Here is a 13,501-nt window from a genome sequence, read left to right on the forward strand (position 1 = left end):
AACAAATCTGCCATGCATATGCGTGGATATAATCATGCTTTGTGCCGCTAATTAATATTTATTATTATGCATTGCTAACGCAATCTCGATTGTGATTGGCTAAAAACCTACAGATAATTCTCAATGTCTTGCCACCTACACGACATTAAAAATTATCCGTAGGTGACGTAATTTTTACCGCTAGTTTGTTGTCAAACTTCGTCTTTAAAAAGGAAATACATAATAAAACAATTATTGAATTCGGTTTTCGCATGATATCGAGAATTATCAAGCCTCAGTTTGCGTTATCCGCCTCAGCTTCGCTTCAGCAAATAACGCAAACTTCGGCTTGATAATTCTCGATATCACACTCAACCTCATCCAATAATTGTTAAATGTTTACTGCAATAATAGCTAAATATTCTCCGGAATTCTAAAAATTTAGACGTTTGCGTGACATTTTGAGGGGTTTACTTTCAAGCTTTTTTTTAGTTTTAAACGCCAAGGCACGTAAATATACATATAACAACTCTCCCACCCGCTGATGTTAAATAATTTTTGATCATTTAAATTTTTAACTCTTTGAAATTATTGCCCCCCTGTGTTGTAAGAATTTCACCTTAAGATTTCTTCATATTTCCTCACACTGATGCATCAAAACATTAATTCAACCTATATCAACAAAAAAACCTCGTTCCTGTAGCGATTATAAACTTACACATCTTTATGTACACTGGTTGTAAACTTTTTAAATATCGGTATACGAAGTTAGTACAGTGCTAGCTGTATTATATAACATACAGTAATTAGTTTTGCCAGTCATGCATCGTAATTGAGTTAAGTGTTTGTCGCGCAAGTAAAGTGCTAGTGAAGATTCATATGTTCAGCGCAGAGCCACAAACAAAGAGCTCTTGAGTGATCGTCGTTGGAGAATTTTAGAAGTTCTTGCAAGGTGAAGCATTTAACTTTTCAAACATTCATAAAGAGTTAAGTAGCTATATGTTTCTGTTTTTATTTACAACTCTTCAATTCAATACACGTTTCATGGCATGATACATAGTTCACGTATATAACTAATCCATAAATTTGTTTCCTTCACGAAAGTTTCCCTATCATATATTTCACTGCAAGTGTAGTATTGAAGCCGGTGGTACTTCAAATTACATCTTTCTTTTAGCAAAGAAAGGTATATGGCTGAAAATATAACCCCAGGAATGTCGGAACTTTCCATAAGCTCAGGTAATACTTTCGTCAGCAAGAAAATACATGTCTAGCACTGATTGATTTTATTAATCTACGAATTCATTTGATGGTGAATTTACTACAATCGTTAAACTCGTGGTATCTATGGAGGTCTTAAGTTGCCATACTAAGAGTATGTGATTTTCATAAATGTGTAAGCATAAACATGAACGCCAGTTTTATTTGGTCCTAATACATCGATGTGCAGTTGGTTGCATATTTCTTGCAAGGCCATATAATGCTAATAAACCTTATCTTTGAAATTCGTCATCAGTTCCCGATTGATCGTGATTGTTTTCCTGGATGAAATATGCCCGGAATCATACCCAGTACAAACGAATCTTGCAACATACATTATATGGGATTTTTCGTGGGGTTTTTTTTAAATCAAATGATAGAAATACACATTTTCAGTCACCAAGATGCAAAGGCTAGATAGATCTCCCCTAAATGGTTGAAGTTTAGAATCGCATGTACAGCAACAAGAATGTTTTGTAGCAGGAATTAAAAAATTACAAACGCGCCCACAGCAGGTGGTCACTCGCTCTTTATGTATGTTGTTTAGAGCAATGCTGTATCACTATAGTTTTAAACCTAATAGTAATTAGAATAAACTGGTCAGGTTGTATTATCATTCCCATGCAATAATGTAGAACTGAACACGTTCTTCAGTAACCTCTCGTAGATTTTTACCGAGCGCGAGTGAAAGGTTTCACTTTTAGAGCTAAGCTAAACGTTTACTTCAAAGAATTGTAATCGGAATGTTCTTTCTGGAAGACTATATATCTAGCTACAATCGCTCACAGCTGGTGACCAATTACCCAGCATGCATGTTTGGTGTACACTCATAGATATATAATAGGTTAGAAAGTTAGTATCGCTTTCGAAATACATGGATGGTTGGTTATGGTTCTAGTTCCTTCCAAATTAATTTAAATCGATTATTTTAAATTTTTAAGTGGTGTATGTTAAAGTTCAGTCCACCCAAGCAGTATATCAGTAAGCAAAAAAGATCGTAAACTCGTATTCAAACTATATGGCACTCCTTTTTTCGTACATTTTGGTGGAGATAGCCATATTGATTTCGAGCAACAATTTTTAAAAGACGATAACTCGGCCAGTTTTGGTCGTGTCGATATAAGAACGGTATAATCGCAAACTAAATAAGCTAATCTTTGTCGCTATATAAAAATTATATCGTTTACTTTAGAATTTATTACACAGCAGCCTGTCAAAGTTGGATTCGAATTTTTTTGATACACATTGTAGTTGATACATTTCAGACGGTTCGTATCTCAAAAAGGGGTAACTGACAAAACTACAGAACATATTGTGCCTAAATTCCTCCGTCAACTAGCCAGCACCATTTTTATTAGTTACATCTATTGTTCTACCCCTTCTTCAAGCTCTGGAATGGCTGTGCCCTTCTTATACTCTGCTTGTTAGGTCCTTCAGTTCTGATCATGCAAACGAAGGAGGCATAAACAGAGCGCTGTGGAATGTGATAGAATTTTACCCAAGCACTGGAAAAGAGAACCAAGAATTATTGCTTTTTTACTCACGGATACTCCGTAGGAGTATCAGGGAGTCATTGCTAACGGTCTCGTATTCTTTAGTGCCATCAACTCGACCAACTTCTTTGCGCGCTTAGTATTGAAAACTTGTTTATCTGGTTATATATCTACTAGCCAACAATTAAACGGCTGTTCGCGTGCATCCGTGAGTCGTTTCTTCGAGACCTATGATATGTCAGTTTGCGAGCCCGTTGTTCTTAACAAACATGAATACTTCATTATTATTGATTTGGGTCCTACAGTGGATCAGTCCTCAACTCACGCTATAGAAGTATTTTTTATTATGGTTTTTCAGTATTATGTGGGCCAATACGCAAAAAAGTTGGTGGCCTCTAAGATATCGAAAATAGCTAGTGTATACACGTGCATCCGTGAGTCGTCTCACTGAGACCTTTGATTAAACAGGGCAAGGAGGACCTAGAATTATTGTTCAGGGTGGTGCGTTTAAATCGTATCAGGACCGACCGGGACGAAAAGAAGATTTTATGATAGGAGTAAAAGAATCTGCCAAGGCGGGATACGCTATTTTGACCGTAAGTTTTCATATTAAAGAATGTTTTTATTCCATACGGTTTCTGTCCAAACCCTTCCCACACTTTATTTGTTTCATATATGGAAAAACGCCTGATTTGCACGCAGACATTCTTCCGTCATTAATATTTTTCACAGAACGGTGGCACGGCGGTCGATGCTGTAGAAGCAGCAGTTCGTGAACTGGAAAACAATGGGAATTTTAATGCTGGTTATGGATCGTATTTGAACAACAATGGTGAGGTGGAATGCGATGCATTGATTATGGATGGCAACACATTAGATACTGGTACGGTATGTTGAGCGCACAGATAACGTCAATTTATTACATTTGTTGGTGTTTATAACTAATTAAAAGAAAAAGTTTCATCCAGTTGACTGGGCAATGCAGCAGACCTAAATAGCAGGCGAACAACTCTCGATTTTATATGCCATAATGCCCTTTTAGGTCGCTTTGGAAGCTCGTCCTCAATACAAATCTGCCTAATAGGCTTGCCACACCATTTTTTTGTATTCTGCATACATGCCTAGTAATTATCCCCGAGCCGGTGCGGAGCAACGTGCGATGGTACTAATTCCGCTCAGATATTTACACCCACGATTTGCAAATGTGAAATCAAAGTTGTCCGCCATTATGCAATGGACCTCACGCCATGGACCTTCTACGTTATGCGCATGCGCCAGTGTGAACCACTAAGCTCTTGATTGGTCGAGACAAAAATTTGTATTTTCAAACGTCAAAAAATAACTGTCATTTTGCAAAATTTTGATGAGATTTATAAATTTTATGTTTTCATAAAATAAAGAAGATATGTATTTTATTAAATTAGAGGGAAACTCGAATGTGGTCAGGACTTTTCACGGTTTAACAAATAACAAGACCAAATTTTTGACCGAATTCACCGTGTATAATAAAGTCGGAAGATTTTACACTTGATAATATTTAAATATAATATGAAAATCCACAGCTTTAAAAAGTAATTTTTTTGTGGTAAACACAACTTTAACATTCTCAAATGTATTTCACTATAAATCTGAATGTGTAATGTGATAAACGACATTATAATTTCATTTATAAACTCCGTTTCCATATTGACAAAAAGAAAAAAAAATCAAAACATTCCCGTGCAAAAACCAATCGAGCCAATCGTTATATGAGACGTCTGATGTTATATTCCATGGTAATTAATAATTAAAATAATTTACTATAACACTGACTATAGATAAGTAACTTAACTTCCAGAAAAAGGTAAGAATCTTGTCGTATTTTTGCCATTTTTTCACAAAAATATGAGGGTAAACTTTGATTCTTTAAAAATAAACGGCCGTTGCGAGTTGCTTTGACTACAGTCACAGAGCATACAGAGGTTTGACTGCCGTTAATTTTGCGTACCCCTGGCTTAGCCAGTGCGCTCAAGAGAGGCCTTTTCCCCCCGGGAAATCATGCATATGGCGGCGGCTTGAACACATGTATGGAATATAAACAGCCGAGACAGAACTATCTGGAAAAATCGTATTTTTGACAAAAACGTTGCTCAATTTTTTCTCAAAACCAGATTTTGTTAGTTCTTATCCTTTAGAAGAGTATAGAAGAGTATAAAAGTGGGAGCGATCTGATTCTGGGTGTCCCTGAAAAAAAGTACTCCAGTTTGATTCATAATAGCTTCTAAACTAGCTAGGCTATTAAACTGAAATAACTTTCACTAGATAGAGGAAAGACTAACTTAGATTTTGATATATTACAGTTGTATTTTACTTAAAAATTAATGGAGATATCAATGTTCAAAATTGGTAGCATATTTCTGGATGTGTCTAAATTATGCAAAAAACGCCGTATCAAATATTAACTGAAGCTTTTCTCAACTGAAACATGCACTATTAGCAGTAAATAAATGACACTTGACAAATTGTTTATTATGAAACGAAGTATTATTAGTTACAGAAAACAAGGAAGATTTATTCGTTCGGAATCGCGTGTCCCCCCAACACGAATGCACTGCCTAGCCTGTGAAACCATTGTGACGAAGGAGTCATGGATCATTCGTTGTTCTAGATTGCTGTTACGATTGAGTTGCGAAGCTCTTCTAAATTCTGCGGTTGCTGATCGTGTGATACATTCCAAATTTGCTGCTTAAGGTATCCCCAAAGAAAAAATCGCATATTGCATTATTTACTGCTAATAGTGCATGTTTCAGTTGAGAAAAGCTTGATTAATAAAATTATTTGATACGGCATTTTTTGCATAATTTAGACACATCCAGAAATATGCCACCAAATTTTAACATTGATATCTCCGTAAATTTGTAAGTAAAATACAACTGTAATATATGAAAATCTAAGTTAGTCTTCCCTTTATCTAGTGAAAGTTATTTCAGTTTAATAGCTTAGCTAATTTAGAAGCTATTATGAATCAAACTGGAGTACTTTTTTCTGGGACACCCGGTAGCGATGGCTATTTATAATGTTCGGGGGGGATAGGACCTCTCTTTAGCGCACTGGCTAACAACATGGCCGCTAGGAACGCATAATTAATGCAAGGTCAAACCCCTGTATGCTCTGTGCTACAGTGCTTCCACGTGCGGAATATGTTACCATCCCTATGCTTAACTAATTTTGTTAATCCGAGGCGTAATACACATGCATACAAGATTTTTGCGACACTGTCGTGCTCCGTTGATTTCACGCGCATGACTATCAAACTTTTCGCCATGATTTTGAACATTTGCTACCAAGTAGTGCCAAGCCCCCGCAGACGCAAAAATTGCGTAATTGTTGCGTGATCAGGTATTAAAAGCAAACATGATAAAGCGTTTAATATATGAATCTAGCGTTTCCTCGAGTGCTGAAGTTGTAAAAAAGATTGAAAAGGATAAAAATTTGTATTAGGTAGAAGTAACAGAAGTCGATGAGGCGCGGAATTTGGTGCGAATTCATTATAAAGGCTACAGTGAAAAGTATGACGAGTGGAGGCCATTCGGTGTTGATCGCGAGCTAGTCAGCTAGAATCATATTTCCCCTTTGTGCGACGAGAGAATGCCAATACCTGACGCGGACTCCCTCGAGCAAATGGCGGAATTATTTAAACATAAACTGTATACCGAAGTTAAAAGGAAGCTATATTCCGGTTATACAAAAATATATTCAAAACACGACCCATAACCTATATTTTTATATTCCAATGGAAACTCATGAATAGCCGGCATGCAGAAACGGCAAGAAGCAAAAAACTACAAAATTTCCTCTTATATTGCCGCATATCTAGAGAAATATGACCTCGCGTAATACGAGTAGACTTTTTGTTCAGCAAAAGTTTGATATTGAATGGCCGCTTTTTAAATGCAGATTCAACCTCGCAAGCCAGGCTCTTTTACCTACGCTCCACGGCCCACGCTGCGGCAAAGACCCTGGTCAAGGCTGGTCATGTGACCTCCCAAAATATGGGAGGTTTTTAATTAGCGCTTAGTTCATATCCATGGGAGGAGTGGGAAAGTCGATATACCATTTCTGCTATTTTTAGCACTTGTCACAATCCAGATGACTTTGTACTAACGCAACTAAAAATAGCGGTTCACGCTATAAACTAAATAAATACAGCTAGTGTGGCGCAGCAAAAAACTAAAAAGAGCAATAAACCGAATTTAGATTCAAGTGCTATGTGTAGACTGTATCATCGTCGATAGAATCGGTTTAAGTATCGTCACAAGTTCTGTTGACATTCAATACAGACACTCGAAGGCCTGTGCTATCTTCTAAATTTGGGCGTTGATGAGCGAATTTAGAGGTCAAATAACAATAAAGACACAGGTTATTTCACTTTGCGGTACAACAGCGCTCAATATTCAGTCCTTAGAAACACGCTGTTTTAACTAATGTGATCTATGCGCTACTTGTGTCCCACCCATCCCCACACGGGAGAAGCGTAACAAAAGAATCACGTGACCAGCCTTGACCAGGGTCTTTGCCGCAGCGTGGGCCGTGGAGCGTAGGTAAAAGAGCCTGGCTTGCGAGGTTGATGCAGATTGGGCCTGCGGATCGAGTGCAGACTAGGAATGGGTGTAGGTCAAATTGTCATAACTCCAATGACATAATTATATGCATAATAAGTTTAACAACTAACAAAGCCACTTCCAGCAAAAGAGGCGCCGCGAGTTTTGTTTCGTTGTATAGTTTCATTGAAAATCAAAATATATACCTCAAAATATTTCAGCTCAGTTGCTCAATAGATAGAATGTAGATGTTTTCCATTCTAAACTTATTTGCTGTTTATGCTAAACGCATTTAGAACCCTTAATCCCTTATGTATTTAAAGAGAATTGCCTTTGAAATATCTAGGTGCAGTGATGAATGGACGCTATTTTCGTAATCTTGTTTCGCTGGCCAAAAAGATCATGCAGGATTCGCATCATTGTGCGTTGTCTGGTGATGGAGCGCTGGAATTTGCTTTGCGCCATGGGGTAAGACTCTATGATCCGTCGAAATTGATCAGCGAGCGTGCCCGTGAGAAAATTTATAAGTACGAAGACTTTCCAAAAACTGTTCGCACTATCTATCCGGGAGGCCCCTTCGAAGAAGTGGGCGGTGAACATGATACTGTTTCACCTAATGCTATGGATGCCGAGGGCGGTGAATATGATACTGTTTCAGCTGTTGCTATGGATGCCGAGGGCCATCTGGCGTGTGCGACGCCATCAGGTACGCATCTGCGGCAGGACGTGCAACAGTGGTGGACGTTAGATTATATAAAGCGTTAATTTACGTACATTGTGGGCGGCTACAGGCATTTTCCTGATGGATCCCAAGGGAAAGCCACCCATGACTTCGCACCTAACGAAATTGCATTGTTTATATTGAATTTAAAGCGTATAACCGCAAAGTTTGTCCAGCACTCTATTGAATGTTAAAACTATATGATAGTATAACACTAACAAACTATAAGGTGATTATTGTAAAATGGTCTGACTGGCCAATTGCAAACGACTAAGATTATCAGCCGATCGGTTTTGGTCACCTTATGCGGCCACTAAGGGCCTGTTTACATGGAGCCGAGTTACCCGGGTAACCGAGTTACTCGCCTTGCAGGGACAAAACGGTACTGTGTTTATATGGAACCGGGTAACTCGGTATTTGTTACGGTACATTGTAATTACACGACGTACTTACTATGTAGGGTGCGAAATTTCAAAAAGTTTTTTACAATGGTGGTAAATGAAACGTAAACGCGCATGCGTGTTTGGCGAATATTCTGCTCGCCTAGCCGAGTTTCCCGTTGCAAAGTGTTTATATGGTATAACCGAGTAACTCGCCTTGCCGAGAACCCGGCACCGTTTGCCGAGAACTCGGCACGCCGAGTTACTCGGATGCGCCATATAAATAGTCAACCGAGATATGCATACAATATATAGAACAAGCGAGAACTCGGTGCTGCCGAGTAACTCGGTTAGCCGGGTAACTCGGCTCCATGTAAACAGGCCCTAATTGGCTATCTTATATCATTACTTAGCGTTTACAATCACAATATAAGAGCCGTAATTTGTGCTGAAAATATTTATAGTAACACGTATAATACAATACATTTAAAGCGTATAACCGCAAAGTTTGTCCAGCACTCTATTGAATATGTTAAAACCATATGGTAGTATAACACTAACAAACTATAAGGTGATTATTGTAAAATGGTCTGACTGGCCAATTGCAAACGACTAAGATTATTATAGACGATCGGTTTTGGTCACCCTATACGGCCACTAAATGGCCATCTTATATCATTACTTAGCGTTTACAATCACAATATATTAAGAGCTAATTTGTGCAAAATATTTCCAATTCTGAAGATGTTTTGTTATCCGAAATAACACGCCTTAATGAGGAGCTTTCTAAAGAAAGAGAAAAAACACGGGAAATAGAACGCAAACTACAGTCCCTCACGGATAAACATCCGGGAGGCCCCTTCGAAGGAGAGGGCGGTGAATATGATACTGTTTCAGCTGTTGCTATGGATGCCGAGGGCCATTTGGCGTGTGCGACGTCATCAGGTACGCATCTCCGGCAGGACGTGCACCAGTGGAGATTATATAAAGCGTTAATTGACTCACGTACATTGTGAGCAACTACAAACATGAATCCCAAGGGATAGCCACCCATCACTTCGCACCTAACGAAATTGCATTGTTTACATTGAATTTGTAATTATTGTAAATGGTCTTGTCTCATTTGACTGCTCAATTGCAAACGACTAAGATTATTAAGCGATCGGGTCATCCTATAAGCCTCCTTTTGTGCATGTGGAAAATTTTTGCTCAATTTTCCAATGCGGCCACTAAATGGCCATCTTATATTATTACTTAGCGTTTACAATCACAATATAAGAGCTGATTTGTGCTGAAAGGTGATTGTTATAAATGGTCTTGTCTCATCTGACTGGCCAATGCAAACGACTAAGATTATTAGGCGATCGGTTTTGGTCATCCTATAAGCCTCCCTTTTTGCATGTGGAAAATTTTTGTTCAATTGTCCAATGTGGGCATATGCGCCACTAAATGGCCATCTTATATTATTACTTAGCGTTTACAATCACAATTTAAGAGCTTATTTGTGCTGAAAATATTTATAGAGTAACACATAACACAAACAAATATCTTCCAATTATTATAGGTGGTATACCTGGCAAGCTGAAAGGTCGGGTTGGCGATGCAGCGCTTGTTGGTTGTGGAGGTTACGCAAATAAACACGGAGCAGCCACTGTAACTGGACATGGAGAGTCAATAATGAAAATGACTCTGGCAAGAGAAGTTGTTTCCATGATGGAAGAAGACGAGGGAAAAGAATCAAAAGATGCTCAGGTTAGAATCCCAAACTTTTAAATCAGGTAAAATTTTTGAAAACGAACGGAATGAACCAACAAAAAGGTAAATTGAAATGGAATATATTTATTATATTAGAATATCCAAATAATTTTTTACTCTCCCCTACCGTATATATAGTCGTTTATATTAACTATGGTTGTATTCTACTTTTGTTATATACTGCTATAGTTGTATACTACTTTAGTTGTATACTACTTTGGTTATATGCTACTATGGTTGCCGGTATACTACTATGGGTTGTGACGGTTTCAACTTTTCTTTACCTAATAAATGAAAGACCTTTATAGTTTCACACGGATATTTAATATCCGCGCTGATATTATATGCTATCTGTTTCTTAGGAATCTGCAGAAATCGCTTCAAAGAAATTGCTTAAACACTTTGGTTTTTGCGGTGCTTGTGGTGTAATTGCTATAGATAAAAATGGAAAATTTGGGAGAGAATTCACAACTAAAGCTATGCCATGGGCGAGCATCGTGGGAAAGCAAATGGAATATGGTATGGATCCAAATGAAAGAAAAACTGAGTTCCTATGAAACAATTTTTATGAACAATAAAGGCCTATATGAGTTTCATACTTATTTTCTTTCAAAATAATATGTTTCATCGTATACTTATACCTATTAAATTCAATGAGGAATTTGTTCACGCCAATTTCAAATTCAGTGAAATATATATATATATATATATATATATATATATATATATATATATATTATATATATAATTATATATATATAATATATAATATTATATATATATAATATATAATATATATATATATATGTATGTATACATTGTTAAGCCCCGTTTGCAGTTTATACTGACAAAAATAACTTTCAAATGAAGAAATAAGAGAACAAATGCCTTTTGTATAATCAAATCTTTGCATGTGAGTTTGAGGAAGAGGCTATAACTCTATGATAATACAACACATACAAAACTGGAATTAATCAAAGATAAGTAAGTGCGTTGACCTGTTTCAGAGACTTATAGTCGGTATAAATGCAAGACATACACTGGACATTTACTGTGCACAGAGAATATCCTAGTCTGATGTGTACCCAAATCGACCCAGATCGAGGAACGAAGTTAAAGCCGCTGTGAACTCCACTGAGCTGAAAAAAGGCACGCGGTTTGACTTTGTAAGCGATTTGAAATTCCGGTTTTCTACCCCAAACGCTTCCCAAACAACAGCTTTTCACCGCAGTTGCAAGATGTAGGAGTGACGCGGTACTGAAACCAGAAATCGGAGCAAATCCGAACACATGAAAGCGAGGTAAATATTTCGGTCACTTATTATGGATAACTTATTTACTCTATGGTATGGTATCGTGCGACAACTCCTTTTTATATGTCAGTTTGCGAGCCCGCTGTTCTTAACAAACATGCATGAATATTTAGTTACTAGAAATACATGCATGCAGCAACCCCTCGCCATTTTAAACGAAGCAAAATATTTCGTGCTCTACCCAGACCTAACTTTCTACGCTAATGTTATGAAATAACTCGTGCAAATTTTTCGGAAACAAAGACAGTCGTAAAGGTGAACAGAAATCACCTGTTTGCCTGCTGCATTACGTTGCAGTTTAAGTGAGTGTTAAACTTTTCTATAGCTAAACCTTCAAAACATCAAAACAGCACAAATAATTATAATAACCATACAAGCACTAAACGTCGAATGTTGTTTTTCTATTATTTATTTTGTTCAATGATTTTAGCAAATACATAAGCTGCAAAGTGATATTTGTTTTATCAAAACTCTGCAGTACACTTTTGAGAACTCTTTAAAGTTTAAGCGATGATGTAAAGCCTTAAACGGTCGGTTAGCTCCTTGTAAAACGACACATCAAGCTCGTACTTGTCAAAATAACAATGCATTCTTACAGCAAACACTGAATAAGCAAAATATAGACACCTACCACTTCAAAGATTATAAACTACGAGTCGTTCCTATTTCACCAACTGTTTCTGTGCTGTGATGATCTTTAAATCTTTTATTATTGTTTTAATATTTGACTCCATGATTTCATTTGATATTTTTAAAAAATAGTTTGCAAAATGACGTTAAAATGCTGACGCTCTCATGCATGCTCTCTTTTTGTCTTAGCCAATCAGCAAGTTGTAGACGACCGTTCTTTCTTCGCTCAAATTTCGCGCATGCGCACAACTACCATGACCATTGAACGTCCATGACATTTGGGCAACTTTGGATCAAAGAGTAGATATTATATAATATCTACTCTTTGTTTGGATTCGCCTATGTTCTGTCAGAATACCCGGGTGTAATTCCTAATCTCCGGGCGGAACTAGTACCCTCGCACGGTGCTCCGCACCGGCTCGGGGATTATTGATTTGGGTCCTACAGTGGATATTTTGTTGTTGTGGCCAAAGCTATATCAGTCCTCAACTCACGCTAGAAGTACTTTTTATTATGGTTTTTCAGTATTATATGGGCCGAAAAGCAAAAGAGTTGATGGTCTCTAAGATATCGAAAATAGCTAATACACGAAATTTGAATCTTTTGAGCTTATTTTAAAAAATTAAAGGCGGAATTTGTTGGATTTTAAAACGTTTGCTTAATCTTACGCCCTTCCAAATTTCTGTTAAATTAAGCCATATAGGAAGCCCAGACAAATGAGTTGAAGTTAATAAAAATCCGTAAAACACTTCAGATATCTGTTAAAATGAATTAAAGTGTATATGTAATTTGCTACAAAACTACTGTTAGAACCATGTATGTAGCGCGCTCCAGTGGCGCTGACTATGCAACTATAGTGACGTAACTTACTATATTATTGGAAAGGAAGGAAACTCTCGCCTCAATTTTCAACATGTTGACAAATTAAAACACAAATTACTATAGTAAAACGGCACGTCGACTGCTAAATGCCTACCGTAGGTTTAAGTTGAATAATCAAACTATACTTTCATGATAAAAATAATGCTGAATTCAAACGAAAGCGCTGGAAAAACGTACACAATTTTTGTGAATTGGCCGAAATTTTCGTGAATACATACGGGATGTAAGTACCTACCCAAAATGACGGCGGCGGAAGAATCTGATTGGTCGAGAAAAGTAAGCAAAGTATGATCGACCAATCAGATTGGTCGAGAAAGGTAAACAAAGAATGATCGACCAATCAGATTCTTCCGCCGCCCCCATTTTGGGTAGGTACTTACATCCCGCATGTATTCATGAAAATTTCGGCCAATTTACAAAATTTGTGTACGTTTTTCCAGCGCTTTCCTTTGAATTCAGCATTATTTTCATTATGAAAGTATAGTTTGATTGTTCAACTTAAACCTACG

General features: G+C 37.3%; 1 protein-coding gene across 1 annotated transcript; it reads left to right on the forward strand.

Moving 5' to 3' along the window:
* The first annotated feature begins 845 nt into the window (after positions 1-845).
* LOC114531085 (isoaspartyl peptidase/L-asparaginase-like) lies at positions 846-10,829 on the forward strand. The gene is made up of 8 exons (XM_028552727.1): positions 846-931; positions 1,157-1,218; positions 3,201-3,328; positions 3,465-3,615; positions 7,659-8,018; positions 9,158-9,358; positions 9,978-10,165; positions 10,531-10,829. The coding sequence occupies exons 2-8, from the start codon at positions 1,170-1,172 to the stop codon at positions 10,723-10,725; spliced, it is 1,272 nt and encodes a 423-aa protein (XP_028408528.1). The 5' UTR covers positions 846-931; positions 1,157-1,169; the 3' UTR covers positions 10,726-10,829.
* The last annotated feature ends 2,672 nt before the right edge of the window (positions 10,830-13,501 follow it).

Source organism: Dendronephthya gigantea, unplaced genomic scaffold (assembly GCF_004324835.1).
Source record: "Dendronephthya gigantea isolate DGI-Jeju-01 unplaced genomic scaffold, DenGig_1.0 000068F, whole genome shotgun sequence".
Lineage (NCBI taxonomy): Eukaryota > Metazoa > Cnidaria > Anthozoa > Malacalcyonacea > Nephtheidae > Dendronephthya > Dendronephthya gigantea.